Source organism: Ornithodoros turicata, chromosome 2 (assembly GCF_037126465.1).
Source record: "Ornithodoros turicata isolate Travis chromosome 2, ASM3712646v1, whole genome shotgun sequence".
In the NCBI taxonomy this organism is placed as follows: domain Eukaryota; kingdom Metazoa; phylum Arthropoda; class Arachnida; order Ixodida; family Argasidae; genus Ornithodoros; species Ornithodoros turicata.
In genome coordinates, this window is record NC_088202.1 from 65,431,532 (window position 1) to 65,452,855 (window position 21,324).

Here is a 21,324-nt window from a genome sequence, read left to right on the forward strand (position 1 = left end):
AAACACCGGGTAACCAAGAATGCCCATATTTTGCATATATCTAGATGAATGAATAAAGAAATAGGATACGGACATACATTGACAGTATAGTCCTGCGAAACGTTGCCGCGTAGATGACAAGAAACAGGACTACAGAAAATCGCGCCTTTTTGCGGGTCTTTACATTCCAGGCAGAAGTAACCGATTTTTTTTTCTCTCTCTCTTCAATGGAAACATTGATCCGGATAGTACTCACGCGCAATAAAACGGACATAGATGCAGAGCCACCTATAAGTAAAGTTACAAGCGCATAGAGCCAAGCGTCTCTGCGACAGGCGGCGTAAAACACAAGATGTCGCGTCTTGCTCCGTGTCTCATCTTGCCCCAACTTACTCTAATGGCGTTGCTTGTAATCAATCATTTGTGCTTGTCCATCGCGAGCTTGCATTGTCATGATGCGCAAACGTCGAACACACAGGGCACAACGTATGGATGAACGCTGACCAGTGCCAGATTTACAGTTGTGGGGGCCCCGGGGCACTGTGCTGTGGGGGCTTCCTCGTGTATTCTATGTCTATCCAATGTGTTATTCGGGGTCGATATGCGTGGTCGGAGGAGAGATTTTTACCAAGTTTCCGTTTCAGCGATGCGTTTCAGGCATGCAAACCAGATTTCCCTTGGACAAACTTTTCCTGGTGGGGGCCCTTTTGTGGTGGGGGCCCCGGGGCAAGTGCCCCGTCTGCCCCCCCCCCGCCCCCCTAAATCCGGCACTGAGGCTGACCACTGCATATCTCCTTCACCATTGCGGCTGCTCTGTGGTCACGCTCCTTTATCTTTCCAAACGTTTGGATTCCTGTTCTTCCGCAGAACGTAATACCAACCCCACAAGATGACTAACTCACCCATTTACGACATCGCCTGGACGTAACCTAAGAGAAGATACAATGTAAAAAAATCCAACAACCAAAAAAGCTTGCCTGAGAAACATGCTTACTTCAGTCAATCAATCAAATAGAGTTTATTGTTGATCAAACAAAATACATACAGTGCACATACAGATGGAGGTCCTATAGTTAAAAACTAGTTTCAAGACCTCCCATTATTAACATAATTTGACTAGCAAGCAACAGAGGGGGCGTACCAAAATGAGCATATCAAGGATGTACAGACGTATTAAAGAAAATCTGTTTGAAGAAAAACATAGTAAGGCAGCCCTAAAGGCTGGAAAGCTCGTGATGCCCCTGATGTGTAATGGTAATGAGTTCCATGTTTTAACAGAGTAGTTAGTGAACATAAAATCGCCATAATTAGTTCTGGAAGTTGGAAGTGATAAATGACGTTGCAATGAGGCGCGTGTGTAGGCCATGTTATGCTTAAAATCTTAGTTAGTTACTTGCTTGTGTGGTCGATATATAAAGTCTAATGGTAAAGTATTGGTATAAAGTACAATCTAGGCTTCTCTAATTCACGCATCAACGTTCGTTGTCTCCATCCCTCAGTCGTTGTGTCCAGCCTGCCGGAGATCAGGACAACCGTGAATCAGAGCGAAGGTGAACGAGAATGCGCCGTGCGAACAAATAATTACTTCATGGATATAATAACGCACCTCAAACGACTCCAGTGTCGAAAGTGACGAGCGAGTTTCTTCAAAGGCCGACGTTTCAAAACAAACTGATTTGCCAGCGGTTGGAAGAAACGCATTCTTCCCAAACGTTCGATCATTCACGGTCACGGGTTGCAGCTATTACACATTTTTGATAAAATGACAGTGATGAGCCATTACGGCACTGCTGCATAAGGGCATTTATTGACTGGTATTCGGAATCACGCGAAATGCTTTTGCATGCGCCAGAAACATGCGGTACACATGAAGTACAGCTGGTACACCGCGCTTAAAATGTATCGAGCCGGTACAGATGGATGTCAAAGCCCTTGTGCTGCTTGAATTTCGCGGTGGTCGCGAACTGTACCTGCTGCTTGAGGCCCAGGTGCGGGTCCTCTTTCATGCGGTACATACCGCGTGCCGGATTTAGACCGCACCTTCGTCTTTTATCCGGACACCACCTTTAAAGTGCCGAAGTTATGTTACTGAAATTTTATTCTCTCACCTTACATTACAATTAAATTTTACTTTTGAAATCTGTGACGTCATGTTATGATCCGCCCGAGTGCCCTGCTTTTGTGGGCAACACATTACGTCACCTACCTGCTCCTCGCGTCATCGAAACTTGTGGAGGCTCAGCAGATCTTCAAAAATTGATAGAAATTAACAACGTTCACAAACGTGATTTATATTTCGCGTATAGAATCTTTGAGGTATCTTCTGTTCATGGACTACATAAGATAAATGTCGATTTCCGTGTCCGTAATGACTTTTTTTTTTTTCAATTAATGTACACGCATTTCAGGGAGGCTCCTACTTACTCCACATGGTGGACTCCCAGGTTACAGGATTTCTCTTATCCTACTCTGCATTTCTTGAAGTCATCGTCGTGGCGTGGGTATATGGTAGGTACAGCAAGTGATTTCATAACGAACAGCGGCTGTTTGATCTGTGCTACCGAAGCACCATTCCGTGCGCAAATGCGTGCGCCTTCCGTTCAGATTGATTAATATCGGACCTTTGTGACACTGCTAACGGTCTCTCACCGGAAAACGGTCTTTTCCTTGCCTGAAATCCCGTGGTTATTCACCCAGCGTGACAGAAATCTACAACACGTTCTTCTCTCTTGCTCGTGCGCGTTCCCTCACGTTGTGTTGTTCATGTTGTACTCTGCCGCGTTCGACAGGCATGTTGCGAGTACCGGGATCTACTATGCGCCTGCGGGGAGACAAGTGGGAACTTTGCGCCTCCCCCCCCCCCCGGTATTCTTGATCCCCGAAAAGGTGTCTTTTTTGAGCCCCTTTAGGTGGGCTCAGGGGGTACGCCCAACCCTCCCCGTAGACGCCGGCCCTGCATGTTGCCCATCAAGACAGAACGTTACGTTCGAGCCAACATTCGGTTACACTACTGGTCTCTTCGTGTCCCCCTATTTTTCCAACAGTTGAACGTTGTCCCTTCCACACAGAACATAGCTTTTGAACGTACTTCGCGTAAGACGCGGACAGTCAGTGTAATGAATTCATAAATAGTAGACATATAGCGAGCGTAGAACGGGTAATCCTCTGCTTCTGAAATGACTTCTTTAGGGGTGGAACACCTGAAGCTCGACATCATGTTACTGAACGGAGAAACTTCGACGCTGAAGCTGGAGTATGCATGGCGCCTTCTTATACCCGTCATATTAGGGGTAAGCGACACTTGTAGGCACGAAATATTGTAGACAAGAACGAGATCGCGTGCTTGTACACGCATGTTCTCGGATAGCTTCCATTGAATGCGATAAAACCAACTTGATCACATACCACTGCCTGCCCATTTCAAAGCGAGACTATGTCCGTACTGCGAGTTAATGATTATATTTGTAATGTGTCGATTTCAGGGAACGGTGCTAGCAAGCCTGGTGACTGGTTGCAGTTCACTCCGCTTCGGTCCAATTGACTATCCATTATATGCATGCTATATCGGCTGGAGCATCATCATCGTAGGTGCTCTCCAGGTGCCCTTCTGGGCGTTGATCTCCTCCTTCTCCGCGAATCAGGTACGCCAGTGATTTGGCTCTTTTTATTATTCCGCATAGCGCCGGACATTAGACCGGAACATCCTGTTCGGAAGCGGGAGAAATCTTCCCGTCTTGTCTCTATATATAGTCCTGATGAGTTTCCCCCAACCCGACCGATCAAAGACCGTTTGCACAGGACCTGCGGGTCTGTTCGCACGCTCAGTATGAAAAGCGTTGACACAATCAAAGCAATCGTTCCCTGCCTCGGAGAACAAGCTACAATGAAGCTATAAGCACGCAGCCATGTATAATTAATAGCAAGCAGCTTACAAGCATTCGAGGTGTGGCAGAAAAGTAACGAGACTGCTCGTGTGGCGTTTGATCTGGCAACAACCGGGACTCCTTCAGCCCAGACATGTACAAAATACTCCGCATAGGTATTTAAAATAAAATACTAAATACTCCAAGTAAAAAGTATTTAAAATATACTATAAAATACTCAAAACTGAAACTAATTGGAGTAGCGTTCTGAACACTCGAAGAAGTATTTAAGATACTATTTAACGTACATCAGTATTAGCAGTAAGTCAGAATCGCGTATTCTGAACGTGGCCGTAAAAATGAAAGGAAAAAACTTCATCCGCCATACTTAAGCACGTCTTTTATTTGCAAGGCCTTGGTGTAAAGTAACTTTCGTGAACTGAAGTAAGCTTTCGTGATAAGTTCTGACCCAAAACTTCGTAATTCCTTCTGTATGTCAGCTCGAGTCTTTTAACCTCTGGCGCGTGTTTATTACTTTGGTGACCAAGGAGATAAATACCGGGATTCTCTTGTACCTAACCTATGGGAATATCAACCTTTTAAAAGCGATAAAAGCCCGAGTGCAGGTGTTGTAAAATGTAGGACCAAACAGACCGATTTTTATCGCTTTTTCATATGAACCGTTTTCTGACGAAGGGGTCGGGCTATTGACAAGCAAGGCCAAGCGTGGGGCGAGTCTATTATACAGGAGGATAATGATATATGCGTGAATTCCCCCCCACCCCCCCACCCCCCAAAAAAAGAAAGAAATTAAAAAGGGTGTTAAGTTCGAGTGAGCTGAAAATCTGGACACGGCAGGGAAGTGTGCTGAATACGGCTTGACGAGGAAGGAAAGTATTTTAAGTACTGGGTAGCAAATACTGGGAAAAAGCATTTTAAATACTTCAAAAACTTTGTCGCAAAAAGTATTGAGTATAGTACCAAAATATCGGAAAAAGTATTTAAACTACTGTATTTTGAGTAGACGGGTGAGATGGGTAGACATGTTGAAACTTCTGCAGGGCCTAATTATCTTGTTTTTGTCTACTTGACCTCTTACGCTATAGATTGAATACTGCAATGTTCTGCTTCTGAGGAGCCAAGTAGAGCTTGGTGCTATCAGGTCACAAGCTAACTTACCTGAGTTACATAGTTATATCTAATGTACATTACGCGAGAAGATTCAGAAAGGGAGGTCTAATATTTACGAGTAACTTTGAAAAAAGCGGTACTTGTCTCTCACATTCTCTCACATGTCCCACACGTTTTCAGCCTCTGGAGCAATGTCTCCTTCCAGCTTCCTGCCAGGAAATGAACATTTCTGGATCGGATCCCCTGGATGTCCCTAGAAGATACCGACATAATCCATAAACCTCTTTGCTGCATAGCTCGCTGCTTGTGTCGAATATGCAATTAATAAAATACCAACGTAACCAACGAAAATTAATTAGAGTTGTTTGATTCCATTATTAAAATACCAACGTCAGTCTGTGACTCCTGCCGCACAGGTCGATACGCAGACCGCTTCAAGGAGCAGGTGCAGTTCTATGATCCTTCTTGCACAGACTTATCGAAGTGCACTGGGCGACGACGTGTACCATTTGCAGCGAACAGCAGAAGAAGTTCGGATTAGAGTGTTTCGTTCGTGCAGACTAATAGCACTCCTGGTGATCTAATACATGATAATGCTCGAGGAAAATTCGACGAGAAATGCAATTGTGTCGGATACACACTCAACACCGACGTCTTTAGTTTTCTTTAGCTTTCTCTGACACCCCGCTACGCGAGGAACCGTTATCTGACGCGTACTTATGCTTCCTTGCATCTACCTTGTATATTTGTTCAGTGTCTTCGGAAACCATCACTTTGCCGTGGAGGCTTAGTACTATTCTAAACATTCACATACTTGCAAGCACCTGGCACGCCATCATATGTTTGGTGAAGGTGTAAGCCTTATCGACATAAGCTTACTGTGAGCCGCTGTTTTCGCTTCAGACACCAGCAACAAAAGACCTTGCCTCTCGAATGCAAACGTACCACGGAAATATAGCTCGTCAAAGCAAACGAAATCTCGGCACGCAACTTCCTACGCACTCGACAACCCTTTATATCAGCAGGCTCTCAGGTCGCGCGCTTTCCGCCACGCAGCGCTCTTCAAACCCAAGAACTGATACGGTGCAACAAAGATACCCTTTCCCCTCTCGCACACCACACAAGATTCAGCTATACAACGGAGGTGGATAGCGGAAAATCACGTCTAGATTATGCAAGAGGAAGTTTTCTGAAGCGTCACAGCAACACGTCAAAGACTGGATAATGTGGGTTAAGTCCAGGATGGCGTGACCGGTCACTCAGATGGCGGAGGAACTTCGTTGTAGCAACTCGTTTGGATCTGTCAGAGTTGTCATGTTAGCGGGGAACTGCCTGGTGGGATTCCGTTGAGAGGCGCCTGTCGACGCAGACGCGGGATGCAGCGTGGACTGTACACGTTACCTCTGTGTTCGGAAAGCAGACGAAGCGCAATTGGATATCACTAAGTGGTCCACCCGCAATGCTGGGTTTGGAATTCAGGTGAGGTTGGATTGCATATATTGAATGGGACAAAAGGGCGGTCGAAATGATTGTGCAATTTTAGACATGAGGGTCCTTTTCCTCGCTGTTCAGTAGTCTAGCCAACGCGAAGCTTTGCGTATTATGCACACGTGCACGAAAAATGACATGCAGTGCTTAGACCTTACGTCTAAATGTCATCCGTGCGGTGCATCATGGAGAGATTTAATTACATGTATATCAATGACAGTTTCTGCTTAATGCGATCGCCACAGCTCATTCGCCGATGAAATGCCTACTCTGTCACATGGTCCGCGCGGAGTAGTTTTATTCCTGCATAAAGCAACTTGAGGTTATACACGAGCTATACTGACGATAGGCTCCATGCAACAGGTGTCATATTGTTTGTTTTGAACTGAGTGCCAGTTGGCAAATAGCTTTTACGTGTTCACGTTAGTAAGGCATATTACAGCTTATCCGCATGACAATAAAGTTACTATTGTTTCAATTTCAATTTCGAAATATGACATGTGCTTGCGACCTGTTTGATAACCCTTAAGTTTTTAAACTGGCATATTTTAAACGGGCAACTATTAGTTGAGTAGTGGAGTGGACGGCGTCAATATTATAGTCATTCACGTTGACAATGTCAAACTGACGTGTGGCACGGCCTTCGTGGACAATGCCATACAGGACCCGAGTGGTATTAGAATATAATGTCATTTGTTCTGGCTGTGCGGTACAAATTCGTTTCCGGAGTGTCTGCCAGTTTATTAATGGTACAGCATTAAGGAGAATACTTGGTAGCGTGTACCTATACAAAAAAAAGAGAAAAGTGCAACAATAACCACGTGAAGAGAAGCGGTCTCGCCTGTTATTGATGTCTTTGGTGTAAAGCCGTTTGAAGAACGGATATGCAAATCACCTATACGCAGAATGCCATAGCACTGCCATCATAGCATCGTCTATATTGTCATCGAGCAGAAGAGCTACCTATGGAGATAGCCCCCTTTGCACAGACACAAACTTTACCTTACAATAATACATGCTAGATAACACACTCTCTAGTTTGTCTTTCGTACTGGCCATACTAAGCGAACAATCCAAACACGGGAGTGTCGCTGTGGAGGGTAGTGCAGTTCTAGCGAATTGGCTAAACACGATTTGCCACTCACCACCCTGAACGTGGCGGGAAAGCCGAACACCGCAGAAGCCGAGCTGAGTGGACGAGAAGCGAGAGCACTCCACGAGGCTGTACGGTGCTCCTTCACGGACGATGTGGATACGAAGTACTGCCCTGACGACCTGATATATAGCTGCGTCTCCGTTGCGTCTCCGGCCAGCCAAGGCTGACATCGTGATGCACTGTCATTCAGAGGTTTTGTAAATCTTTTATTGCAGAGCCTTGCATTACAGCGTTTGGTCTGTGCAGACTAATAACACTCGTGATGAACTACTACATGACAATGCTCGAGGAAAATTCGACGAGAAATGCAATTGCGCTGGATATACACTCGTCAACGCTGATGTCTTTAGCCTTTCTTACGTACAGCTTCCTCGAACAACCCGCTACGTTTATGGTTAGGTGAGACCTAGGTTAGTCCAAATTGGGTGACTACATGCCCCCGGGGGCCGAGTACCGGCATCAGAATGTGCCGTATTGAGATTTTGAACTTCTGAATTCTTAACCGTGGGATTTCTCGGTACCCCTGCCTAGCGGAACAAGAAAATCCGCAAGAAATGGCGCACCGAGTGCGCCGAAACCATGTCCTGTAAAAATAAATAAATAGAAATGGTTGAAGTTAACATCCGGTCGGGACAGCTCTTGAGGGCCGCGAAGATGGTGATTTGGGTAATGGCTTGCGTCCTGCAGGATGAAAACTTAATCGGGAATGTCGAAAAACGTAACGCCTTGTTCGACATATGGCCGCATGTGAAACTGAAGATTGAAAGCGCAGCTGTGGCAGAAGCTGCCAAATGGAGCTGTACATTCCTTTCCTGTATTTGTGTGCCTCTGAAGCTCCATCGCGAAAGAATGAGTAGTCTATAGTATGCATGCGTTGTTGCGTATAACACGTGTGGCTGCTCATAAACACCTGCCTATTATTGATGAGTGAGGTCATGTCGAGTTGGTCTCCCTGAGACAACGGGAATCTGCTCGCAGGAATTCCGTTCACATGACTCGAGGCTAACGCAGCGTCCGGCTAGCTTTGCCGTCTTTCAACAAAGGTCCGTGTTGAGAAACGTTCGGCAGCATTCCGTTCGAAATATGCTCTCAGCGGTTGGGTTATTTCCAAAGGATTATAAACAAAGCTTGTGTACAAATGCTACAAATAGCTGTTTTGCCGTAATTAGAGGATACCTGGAAAGAGAGGCGATCAAGGACATACGTTATATTCAGAGTGACGCGCATGTGACGTTTTTCATCAATTTATGTACGCGAGGTTCCACCTGCCTTCAGCATCTGCCGCCTGCTACTGCGGTACATCATTTAAAACTTCTGAAAAACGACTTGGTTGTACTGAATGTTTGTGTAATATTCAGTAATAAAATTTCCGACTAGTTTCGGAACCGATCTCACTGTTTCGGAATTCTCACTGTCAGAGGCAGTTCTTTCAAATATTACAAGAGCTTTAGCCGCCGAGATAAATGTCCAAGAACAATGCACCAGAATGAGTGACGCAGAAATTCGAGCCATTCCGCGAAAGCAAGGTGAATGAGAACTGCCCCACTGAAGAACATTGAAGCGCAATAGGCTCTAAGGATTTCCGAGAGGAAGCGAGAATACAGCGGAAAGAAAGGGCCTTTTCAAACGCGTAAGGATCGCTGAGGGCGGAAAGAGAATACAACGCGAAGAGAGAGCTCTCTTGAAGGCGCACTAGTTTCCAATGTTCCACGAGGAAGGTGCGGGAACACGGCGGAAAGAAAGGGTCTCTTGAAGGCGCACTAGGCTCCGGGGTTCCTCGAGGAAGGTGCGAGAATACGGCGGAATGAGAGGGTCCCTTGAAGGCTATCTATGTTCTACAGACAACCGAGGAAGGTGCGAGATAAATACGGCGAAATGAGAGGGCGCCCTTGAAAGCGCAGAAGGTTCCCGGGGGATCACCGAGAAAAGTGCGACAATACGGCGGAGAAAGAGGACCCCTTGAAGACGCACTAGATGCCAGAGTCAATCTCGGCCTGTAAGAATGAGCCAAATTCCAGGTTCGTTAGAGAACATTTAATGACTGGGTAGCTTCTTCGAGCATCGTCCGCCGAATGCCTCCCGAATGTCCAGTGCCCGCGCTTCACAGCTCGGCACGTGCAGCCAATGTCCAAGCATCTACGTCGTCATCAACGCTAGTCGTCTTCAGTGTAACACCTCCCCGCCGAAGACGTTGCTGGGCGTCGCAGCCTGCTCACATATCTGACAACCAGTCCATCTGGTGACGAAACGAAACACAGCACCAACACACAAACCACGCCGACAATTCAACGAGTACACCCGTGGTACATTCCAGTACCGTCATGGCCGACCAATTCCAAGATACACAGTTAATTACCCGAAACACCTCCCCACACACAACGCATAACCCCCAAGACCTCATTCCGGACAAGCACAGCCCCTTTTACTGCAACTAACTCATCTGGATAACGCATTCGCAACCACATTTGAATTACCTCTAATATACTTAATCTTCAACTCATATTTTTGAAGGGCCAACGCCCACCGTGTGAGGCGAGCACTCGACGAAGCTGAACGTGAGAGATACACAAGCGGGTTGTGATCCGTTCTGACAGTGATCGCCTTGCCAAACACTCAAGTGTCTAGCTTACCAAGAGCCCACATAATCGCATAAGCCTCGCGCTCAATCACTGCCCACTTGACCTGTGTAGGTGACAATCTTTTGCTAAGAAACGCGATGGGCATGTCCATACCCTCTGTACGTTGCGAAAAGCAAGCGGCAATAGCTAACTCTGACGCGTCTGTCGTCAGGCAGTATTCCCCGTTAACATCTGGAGCGGCTAATTCTGTAGCTGACGCCAGCGCCACCTTTATGCTTCCAAAGGCATCCCTTGTATCCTGCCCCCATGGTATAACCGAGGGAACCTTCCGCTTTGTAAGGTCGGTCAACTTCGCTACCTTATCTGCAAAATGGTCAATGTAGTCCCTGTAATAGTTGAATAGCCCCAGCACCCTTCGTAATTCCGTTTTTATTTTTGGTAGCTCGAGTTCTCTAATAGACTTTACCCTTTCGGGGTCCGGCGCGTGCCGCCCAGAACCAACTACGTGTCCCAAATATTTCACCTGATTATCTGCAAACTTACATTTCCGTGGGTTTATCTTTAGCTCAGCCCGTTTGATTGACTCCAGCTCGCTTGTAAGGTGCCGTAAGTGCTCCCCCCATGTATTTGAGTAAACCGCCACATCGTCGATGTAGGCTACCGCATACCCGCGGTGATCTCGAAGTATCTCATTCATAATCCTCTGAAAGGTCGCGGCCGAATTGCGCAGCCCAAATGGCATCACGCGCCATGCATACAAACCGCGAGGAGTGGCAAACGCAGTTAGTTTTTGGGCCTTAGGATCCATTGCGATCTGCCAGTAGCCACGGGTCATGTCCAAAGTCGTTATAAATTTGGCTCGCGCTACGCTGTACAGAAGCTCCGTGCAATCTCCCATAGGAAACCTATCGGGTTCGGTCACCGCGTTTAGTTTCCTATAGTCTACACACATACGTATTGTGCCGTCCTTCTTCGCTACACAGACAACTGGATGAGCGCAGTTACTTTCGACAGGAAATATGAAACCCCATTGCAGTAGTTGGGCAACCTGCTTATCTACTTCCTCTCTCAGCGCTATGGGCACCCGATACGGTTTCCGGTCGTCAAGTTTTGCGTCTGGGCAAAGTACTATCTTATGTGACCCTACCGCAGCACCTGCCTGGATCCTCTGAGAAGCACTCGTTTTCCTCGTGTAACAATTTGCGTAGCTCCTGCCTTTGGTCGAGTCGGCCATCTGTGTTCCTTACGTCTAGCGTGCAATTTCCACCATTTACTTTGACTGGCATGTGCTCTACATTTCCAAAGTCCCGGTCATCCTCAAAAATAACAGTAACGTGGTCCACACGTGCAACATAATGCTTTAGCCGGTTGGCGTGGATCCATCTCTCAGTACAGTCTGCAAATTTAACCACGTAACTGTTGTCCCTATACTTCGATTTCACGGTCGCTGGCACGCTCCACCTAGGCCTTATCTTGCTCGTCAGCCCTGTTTCTAACACCAGCACTGCATCCCCGTCGTGAAAATGCTTCTCAGTAGCACGTAGATTATAGCGGCTAACATACCTCCTCTGAACCTCGGTACTGTGTTCCTGCGCTGCCTGCCAAGATTCTGTCATCCGTGTTCGGAGGTCATCTAAGCACTCAACAGCTGACATGTTAAGCCCATCGGGTGGCGACCACTCTCCTGTCCATAACTTCCGCAAAATAGCCAGTGGTCCGTGTGGAGCGCGCCCGTACATCAGCTCAAACGGCGAATAGCCGGTCACGACGTAGGGTGCCTAACGGTAGGCCCACAGGATGCATGGAATGTACAAGTCCCATTGTCGGTTGTTGCTACAGATAACATGCTTTAACATAGCCTTAAAGGTCCCGTTAAACCTCTCCACGAGTCCATTACTCTGGGGATGCTCCGGAGTAGAAAATCGCATTTGCACGCCCAAGCGTTCAATGAAGGCCTGCGTTAACTGCGCAATGAAGTTCGTCCCCTGATCTGAACAGATCGTCTCTGGTACACCATAGCGCGAGAAGATATCTAGCAACGCCTGACACGTTGCTTTTGCTGTAAGGGCTCGAAGTGGGACAACTTCTGCCCAGCGCGTGCACAGGTCTATAACACACAGTGCATATCGATGTCCTCTCGACGACGGTGGCTCTATTGGCACCAGTCACGGCACCAGTCACGGCACCAGTCAATCTCGGCCTGTAAGAATGAGCCAAATTCCAGGTTCATTAGAGAACATTTAATGACTAGGTAGCTTCTTCGAGCATCGTCCGCCGAATGCCTCCCGAATGTCCAGTGCCCGCGCTTCACAGCTCGGCACGTGCAGCCAATGTCCAAGCATCTACGTCGTCATCGACGCTGATCGTCTTCAGTGTAACAGCCAGTGTCCCTCGAGGAAGGTTTGAAAATACGGCGGAAAGAAAGGGTCCCTTGAAGCCCTCTAGGTTACAGAGATCCCCGAAGAAAGTGCGAGAATACGGCGGAGAAAGAGGGCCCCTCAAAAGGTGCACTAGGTACCAGAAATACCGAGGAAGGTACGAGAATACGGCGGAAAGAGATGGTCCCTTGAAGGTGCAGAAGCTTCCAGGGATCCAAGAGGAAGGTGCGAAAATACGGCGGAAGGAGGGAGAGCCACTTGAGGGCGCACTAGGTTCCAGGAATCCCGAAGAAAGTGGGTAATTCCACGCCAAGTGATCCAGCGATGCTGCTCGACCACCGCCGATTTTCACGAAAAAAATCAGAGATCATTGTGGCGGTAGACGTGTTCCAAATCAAAAATATTAGCATCAAATAGCGAGGCGTTCCGACGCTAGGGGGCTCTGAAATTTTAGCTTTGAGCAAAAACCGTGCCCTCTCTGGAAGCGTGTTGTGAGCGTTCTACACCATCGAAGAAACCCAAAATTTAAACGTCTTTTCTAGAAGGACAATGCCGCCAACTGACAGAGTATCAATAGTCTACCGCAAAATTTGGGATTTGCGGGATTGTGGGAAACACTTCAAAATTTGACATTTTTTATGAAAATAACTACACCATCTACCAAAACGAAACTTTGCAGGTGTGAAGTCCCTCAGGAGTAGTCTGTAATAAAAAAATATTAACCCTTTTCTCAACGATCTAGGTGTTGTAAACAATTTGTAAATTCGCAGAAAACCTTAAAAAGTCCACATTTCAGGCTTAAAATTTTCAATGGCGATGACAAGGTAGAAATATGCGCTTCACATAGAACTGTAGAAGAACTCCTCATTTATGCGTGGAGAAAAAAACCAGGAAGTTTTTTTTTTGATAAACTGAAGAAATAATTTTTTTTTCGGCGCCATACTCGCGACGTAGGCTTTGCAGCGCTGTCAGCGAGTATAAGCGCACGCTGACCCTGCTGGCCTCAAAAAACCTCGAGGTAAAACTCAAATTTTAGCAAAAGGAATCCCGGAAGCTTTTCTGAAGGTTAATTCACTCAGTATTTTACATATATAAGAGCTCTTTCGACCAGCCCCAAAGGACAGCTCAAGTTCGCCTGACTACTGATTTCCCTTTTCCCCTTTTGGCGCTTGCCGCCATGCTGCTTAAAGTATGTCTATAAATTTCGACCTTGTACACCTTCAGTTCCTTTTTGCGCCTCTCCTTCCTTCATGTCACAGAAATTAGTACCTCCGTTGGGATATTACCCGCCCTGTAGTTAAAGGGCGGTTTTATGAGCGAAGTCAAAGGTTCCGTTTCTATTTCGTTTATGGTCACCCAGATCAACAGGCGTCAAGATTTGGTTTTTGAATGGTTTTTGAAGCTTTTGCTGCGAGCCTCTTCAACGTTCACCCGATACCGTCACAGCGATATCACATGTGATATCGTACAAAAAATGCCAAGAAGCTGATACGAAAGTCATATATATGGGGCAGAGATTCACGATTTTTTGTTTTGTTTTTATACTATGACGCACCACCATCTGTAAAATACTCTATGTGAAACTTTCTCAATGTGAGGATTGTCCGTGGTGAAGCGTTGTAGGAGTTGCCCTTGAAAAACGTGCACTGCTGAGTTGTCATGCGGTAGTGAGTCTGATATGATTTATAAGTCCTGTGCTGTAGGCCTTTGCCCTGTCTGTCGACATCACGGAAATAAACAATGATAGGATGAACAGTAGCATGGCTATCGTGCCAGTACGCCTTTTCTGTCGCGCCTGGACCGAAGGCGTACGATGTGCTGAGCGGCAATGCTCAAATCGCAGAACTGGAGTAGTCCAGCGAATTTCACCATGTGCGCTTATGGCAGTGCAGTGGCCCAAAGCTACACGGCGGAGGATCACTAGCGTCATGCCTGAAAACATAGACAAGAAAACGGTTTTACAGAAATGACACGCACGATTTTAAGAAAATGTCATGGAAGAAAATGGGGTCACTGTGACACCAGGAAGGAATAAAATCAAATGATATATGAAGAGTGAGCTCTGATACACTACAGGTTAATTTTAGGGGCAAAAATATCTATCGCCATATGTGCTGTAGCTGAATTTCCTTAAAAATATACTAGTCGTTGTAATCCCATAGAGGAACTTTCATATGGAATACCAGTCGCGAAGAAATGGGAAGGAGAGAAAAGCCAGATAATGGAATATGTTGCTCTAATTCGTTGTTTCCCGTGAAACGGTTACAGTAAAACAAGCTACGGTAAAAGGAGGAGAGCGATTCGACACTCACCGCTGTGGAGGTCCTTTGCTGGTGCTAGCAGTCGTCGAAGTGCCACCGGCGTCCATAGGTTCAAGATATCCGATAGTGCAATGACGACCACCATTAAAATGTAGCGGACTAACAAACCAGCAACACAAATTGCACGTGTGCAAGTCTGTCGAAATTGAAACTGTCTCTTAAAACTGGACAGCTAATATAGGATATTCCTGTGCAGAATGTGTTGTACGTTTGAGTTCCAAAAAGAAACAAAGACGGAGTCGAACTGCTGCCATAAGAGATTGTATGTGTACAACGTGCGGACTGCCCTCCCCCCCCCCCCCCGACCAAATCCGCTAGGAAAGATAAACCAGTCAGTGAACATGAAAAGCGAAAGGAGAGCTTTGAACCGACTGTGCGAAACGTGTGAAGATGAGTCACCCGGCTTGGGTCGAATACCGGATACTCCAAACCGAGTCTACTTCCAGAATGCCTGTGAGACATGTCCTCAGAAGTGCTCATTCTTTCGTGCATTTGAGCGTATGGATGGTCGATAGTTTCAGCGAACTGTGTGCAGCCCCGACATGAGATGGTCGAAAGAGCTGTAGCGAAATAGGCAAATTACCTTTTCAATATTGACTCACTCCACTTGTAGAACAGCTTCCGGCATTCCTTTTGCTAAAATTTGAGGTTTACCTCAAGGTTTTTCGAGGCCAGCAGGATCAGCGGATGGTGCGGCGTCATAGTATAAAAACGAAACAAAAAAATCGTGAATCTCTGCCCCATATATATGACTTTCGTATCAGCTTCTTGGCATTTTTTGTACGATACCACATGTGATATCCCTGTGACGGTATCGGGTGAACGTTGAAGAGGCTCGCAGCAAAAGCTTCAAAAACCATTCAAAAATCAAACCTTGACGCCTGATGATCTGGGTGACCATAAACGAAATTGAAACGGAAGCTTTGACTTCGCTCATAAAACCGCCCTTTAACTACAGGGCGGGTAATATCCCAACGGAGGCACAATTTCTGTGACATGAAGGAAGGAGAGGCGCAAAAAGGAACTGAAGGTGTACAAGGTCGAAATTTATAGACATACTTTAAGCAGCATGGCGGTAAGCGCCAAAAGGGGAAAAGGGAAATCAGTAGTCAGGCGAACTTGAGCTGTCCTTTGGGGCTGGTCGAAAGAGCTCTTATATATGTAAAATACTGAGTGAATTAACTTTCAGAAAAGCTTCCGGCATTCCTTTTGCTAAAATTTGAGTTTTACCTCAAGGTGTTTTGAGGCCAGCAGGATCAGCGTGCGCTTATACTCGCTAACAGCGCTGCAAAGCCTACGTCACGAGTATGGCGCCGAAAAAAAAAAATATTTCTTCAGTTTATCAAAAAAGACCTTCCTGGTTTTTTCTCCACCCATAAATGACGAGTTCTTCTACAGTTCTATGTGAAGTGCATATTTCTATCTTGTTATCGTCATTGAAAATTTTAAGCATGAAATGTGGACTTTTTAAGGATTTCCGCGAATTTGCGAATTTTTTACAACGCCTAGATCGTTGAGAAAAGGTTTAATATTTTTTTATTACAGACTACTCCTGAGGGACTTCACACCTGCAAAATTATATTTTGGTAGATGGTGTAGTTATTTTTATAAAAAATGTCGAAGTTGGGCAAATTTTGAAGTGTTTCCGACAATCCCGCAAATCCCAAATTTTGCGGTAGACTATTGAGACTCGGTCAGTTGTCGACATTGTCCTTCTAGAAAAGACGTTTAAATTTTGGGTTTCTTCGATGGTGTAGAACGCTCACAACACGCTTCCAGAGGGGGCACGGTTTTTGCTGAAAGCGCAAATTTCAGAGCCCCCTAGCGTCGGAACGCCTCGCTATTTGATGCTAATATTTTGGATTTGGAATACGTCTACCGCCACGATGATCTCTGATTTTTTTCGTGAAAATCGGCGGTGGTCGAGCAGCATCGCTGGATCACTTGGCGTGGAATGACCCAGGTGCGAGAATACGGCAGAAGAAGGGGGCCCTTTGAAGGTGCAGAAGCTTCCAGGGATCCCAGAGGAAGGTGAAAGAACACGGCGGAAGAAGGGAGGGCTCCTAGAAGGCGCACTAGGGTTCCAGGGGTCCCCGAGGTAAGTGCCATGATACACCAGAACGAGAAGGTCCCTTGAAACCGCACTAGGCTCTACTGATCCCCTTCACCGTGCTTTGTCCATAAAAGAAAGGGCTCTTATGCAATAATCATTTCTGCTGAGAGTGAGTGCTTGTGGTTGTCGTTCTTTGTGTTCCTGGGCGCTCTAACGAGTTACTAGGATGTCCTACCAAGTGGTCCAACTCCATGCTTTTTTTTTTTTCGCAACCCCAGTGCGGTGCAAGGATACCGCGGAAAGAGAAAGCTTGAAAGCGCACTAGGGGGGGGGGGGGCTTTAGGGATTCCTGAAAGCGGAGCGGGAATACGACGGGACACAATTCGTTCCGGTCAGCGGACGAGCAACAGGGGAACTGCGCGTGCGCACAGCACTTATCTTCGAAAGAGTTTCCGGAGCGCCGCTTTCCCTCGGCGAACATAAGCGACGGGGAGACATCATACACCATTCGTTCCTCTCTGTTCGAGTAAGCGAATCGACGATTGTCGATTGGCGTTAATTCGAATTAACGCCGCGGATACAGCTCCTGTGGTTATTTAGAATACGGCTGTTCAATTTCTTGTAACCCTGGCAACAAGCTGCACTTGGCTGGCGTGTTGTCAGGCAACCTGGGACCTATTTCGAGAACTGTAGGGGCCTTGCTCTAACTCGTTATTGAAGAGTATGACGCTCTCTCAGTACAGCTTCTTCAGGCATCGGCAGACAAGTTGTTGCTGTTAAGGCGTGCCGTCAGCAGCGACCCACAAACCAACCAAGTTGCGGTCTGCTGCAAACCCAATGGCCGGCAAAAGACGTGATTTCAGCAAACTTTCGAAAACATGAAATTGCTGCAGGGAAACTGTCGGTCGCAAATGCTCTGCTAATGCGAAGGACACGGTTAATGGTTCCACCAGTAAGGGAAGAAGTCCTCGAACGCTTGCATACCGGTCACCATATTCCCCAGCGGAGCTGCTGATGGAACGACGCCTGCTGTCCAAAACTGTGGCGGCATTTTGTTCCTCGTTGTTCACTGACCATGGTACCGATAATTCAATGCCAAATACTGACGCAGTTTATTTGCAATTTGATTAAGTACACCGCAACATACGCCGGATATTGAGGGTACGGCGGAACTCCCTCTCTGGAATAATGAGAAAACGTCACACTGTAAGCGACCAATGATGGCACGGCTTTGACAACGGTGCTGTGCTGTGACCGTGTGAAAGGGGCGAAGCAGACGAGCTCAGAAATAATCATCTGCGAAGCCAGCCGGCTGCGCGCTGCCCTCGGATTGGCGAACAAAAGTACGCGGATCGCCTCCGAGACAACAAAAAGTGGTTCCCGGCCTCAAAAGCAAATTTTCTCTGACTACACTTATCGTCTGTGTGCTCAAGAATGCTTGAAGAAGCAGCACGAAAGTTGGGACGCACTTTTTATGCCTTTCTTTCGCAGTCTTAACTTCCGAAACTCTAGTAACTTATGACGTTTCCCGCGGCGGCAAAAGGGAGGATATGTTTATTATAACAAATAAAAAAAGGGGGAAGGCAAAAGGGCTTTTGCTGGTGCCATGCCGCTATGGGGCAAATTGCAACCAAGTGCATCAACTTGGAAACGTAAAGGTGCTGCGCACATCGCAGAGTAAAGCAAGCCACAGCAAACATTGAGCAGGGCAAACCCTAGGGCGTCCAGGAATAAACAGCGCCCAAGTACTGTTGTGGGTGACGTCATGGAATATTACTGTCTGGTGTGACATGAGAAGTACGAACCGATTCAGGAGTGGGTTCAGTGGAAGGTTTGGGATTTTCGCACATTGGGATCATCGCAACAAACACCCCTTGACTGCATATGCCATCATAACCTATCATGCCTATCATGACCTATGCCATCATGACCTATTATACGTTTGCCATGACTGCACTGCAAATCCCTGATCCCTGCCTTATGCAATACCCAGTTGTTTGGACATACCCGTAGCCGGTTCCGACGTTCCCCAAGGTTGGGACGTATTGAAACACTCTGCCTCCTGTTGCATATAAAAAGTTTTTGGCCATATTGTCATGAAATATTCGCCTCATTTTTATTCCACAGTAGGGATCAGCAGTGCACCCAGTGCGCTGAAACGCCTACACCCCCAAGGACACTCTTAGAAAAAAGTGTGGCGCTGTTGAACCTTTTAGGCGGTCATAGTTGTCGCATATGCTGTGCCTAAAACGTTGCAAAGTTCTACCTGAAACCGGCACAACAGATTAGCGCAAATCGCAAAGCAAATCTTACTTGCAGTTATTTTCGTTGTACACAATGTCCACTGCACTATCAATGTTGGGAAAGCAACACTCCCTGAAAGTGCATTGCTTCTGTGGCTGTAATAACAGCTCTTACGCACATTTTGTGCTGCACCTGCAAAGTGACAGTAACAGGAAATTTACCACCCTTTTACAGTCTTTCGTCAGACGCTATGTTGGTAGTACGCACGTAGGTGGTAACTGTAAGAGTTACCACCTTTTCACACACTTTTTTCTGAGAGTGTACGTTTCGATTAGGACGGTTTTCTCAGAAACTGTTTCAACTTGCCCCCCTCCCACCTTCCCCACACTTGTTTCACGCACACGTTTCGGAAGGCGACTGTCACTTTGGATTGATATCACGAGTAGGAGTCAGTTACCTTTGCACAATTCGCGAAACGCAGTCCTGCACAGGCTGTCGCAATCCTTGTCTACGAGCAAACTAGTTGTCAGCATTACTAAGCGCAGTAGATGCATTAGTAAACGTAGTAAACAAATATATGGGAAAGACTTTACCGTGAAATCTAAATAGAAGAATACAGCGCACCGTCCATTCGAAGTTCTTCGATGTCATGTTCGAAATCGTCAGTTTGTCACGTCTCTGATTTCCGATATTAGAACGGTTACCATATTTTCGCCAAGAATCGGCGAGAATCCAGGTGACGAAGAGACTTGGAGAGTGTGGTTCGGGAAGGTTGGTAGTGGGAGCAATGAAGAAGAATATGCTCCAGATCCTCAAGCACACCACAGTGTCAGCAAGTGGGAGAGTCAACTTGTCTCAAGCGGTAACGCCACTGAGCTGTAAAGGCCACATCGAGGCGCATTCGGTGGATTAATGCAGCATCTTTACGAGAGGTGTTTTGTGGCATGCGGAAATCGAGAGTTGGATAAACTCTGCTCAACATAGAGGGGGGAAGAATGTCGGTTGTCCGTTGGCGGGAAGCCAGGGGTGTCACTAGGCGTCGCAGAATTGAACGGCGGTCTCCTCTCAGCAGAACAATACGGGTCCGTTTCCGATACGAGAGTGCTGCTTCTGCGGCGCTGTCGGCCTGCTCGTTCCCCACGACACCACAATGGGCTGGAACCCACTGGAGAACTAGCCTGTGGCCTGCGGCATAGATGGTAAGCCAGTAACACATCTGTGACGAGGGCTGCGGCTGGGCCTCGTATGCCGGAATTTTCAATTGCTTGAAGTGCAGGCTTGGAGTCTGTAAAGACTGCCCATTCCCGGGTGTAAAATCAGCGATGTGTTGTAGAAAGAAAAGGATGGCGTAGAGTTCCGCAGCTGTGGAGGAGGTTGTATTTGAAAGGCGTCTTCTGTGCACTACGCCTTTGGGTGGTATGACGAATGCTGAGGCGGACTTGTTGTTTCGGGATGCGCCATCGGTATATGCTGCCGTAAACGTAGAAAACTTCTCGTCTACCAGATCATGAAAATGGGCTCGAAGGACTTGAGGGGGGACGTGATCTCTTCTTTCCAGAAGGTTTGGGAGGCGTACAAAAGTGGGCGGTACCGGTAGAGACCAGGGGGCTTCCGGCGGTATTGTGTCCTTAGTTATGAAGCCAGTGAGAGTCTGGCGTGTCCTCTGCAATACTCGATAGAAGTCGCTTTCAGGGCGGTATCGAATTTTCCTGAGGAGCGGGTGGCGGGGAATGTGAGCACGCAAACGTAGGTAGTCCCGAGCCGTTTCCCGTTCACGGAGAACTTCAATCGGGAGCTCACCAGCTTCAGCCAGTACTTGCCGTGTTTCAGCCATTCTTGGAACTCCGAGACATCGACGAAGGCTTTGAGCAAACAGGGATCGAAGTGTATTTAATGAAGTTGTTGATATCCTGTGCAGAATAGGAAGCAATAGGAAGAAGGAATAGGAATAGGAAGAATAGGAAAGCCAGAAAATGAGACGTTTTCAGGCTTATTTGCCTTTTTGCCAGCTTTGTCCCATAACTGCCTTTTTTCCGCTTGTTGTGTTTTGTAACTGCCTTTTCTTGCCCACGTGGGCAACCTGCAGGCATGAGTCACACTACAGTCGCATCACAAAAGCAAAAGGAATCCAT

General features: G+C 46.9%; 2 protein-coding genes across 2 annotated transcripts in view; both read left to right on the forward strand.

Annotated features, from left to right (window-relative positions):
- Positions 1-5,318, forward strand: part of LOC135383645 (sodium-dependent nutrient amino acid transporter 1-like) — a 34,108-nt gene extending 28,790 nt beyond the window's left edge. Inside the window, exons 14-17 of the mRNA XM_064613026.1 lie at positions 2,388-2,487; positions 3,169-3,269; positions 3,462-3,620; positions 5,154-5,318. Of these exons, the coding sequence (XP_064469096.1) occupies positions 2,388-2,487; positions 3,169-3,269; positions 3,462-3,620; positions 5,154-5,252 (459 nt within the window). The 3' untranslated portion in view covers positions 5,253-5,318. The remainder of the gene's footprint in view (positions 1-2,387; positions 2,488-3,168; positions 3,270-3,461; positions 3,621-5,153) is intronic.
- An 815-nt stretch (positions 5,319-6,133) lies between these two features.
- LOC135383646 (serine proteinase stubble-like) overlaps positions 6,134-21,324 on the forward strand; it is an 88,542-nt gene continuing 73,351 nt past the window's right edge. Inside the window, exon 1 of the mRNA XM_064613027.1 lies at positions 6,134-6,452. The gene's annotated coding sequence lies outside the window, so the exon portion shown is untranslated. The remainder of the gene's footprint in view (positions 6,453-21,324) is intronic.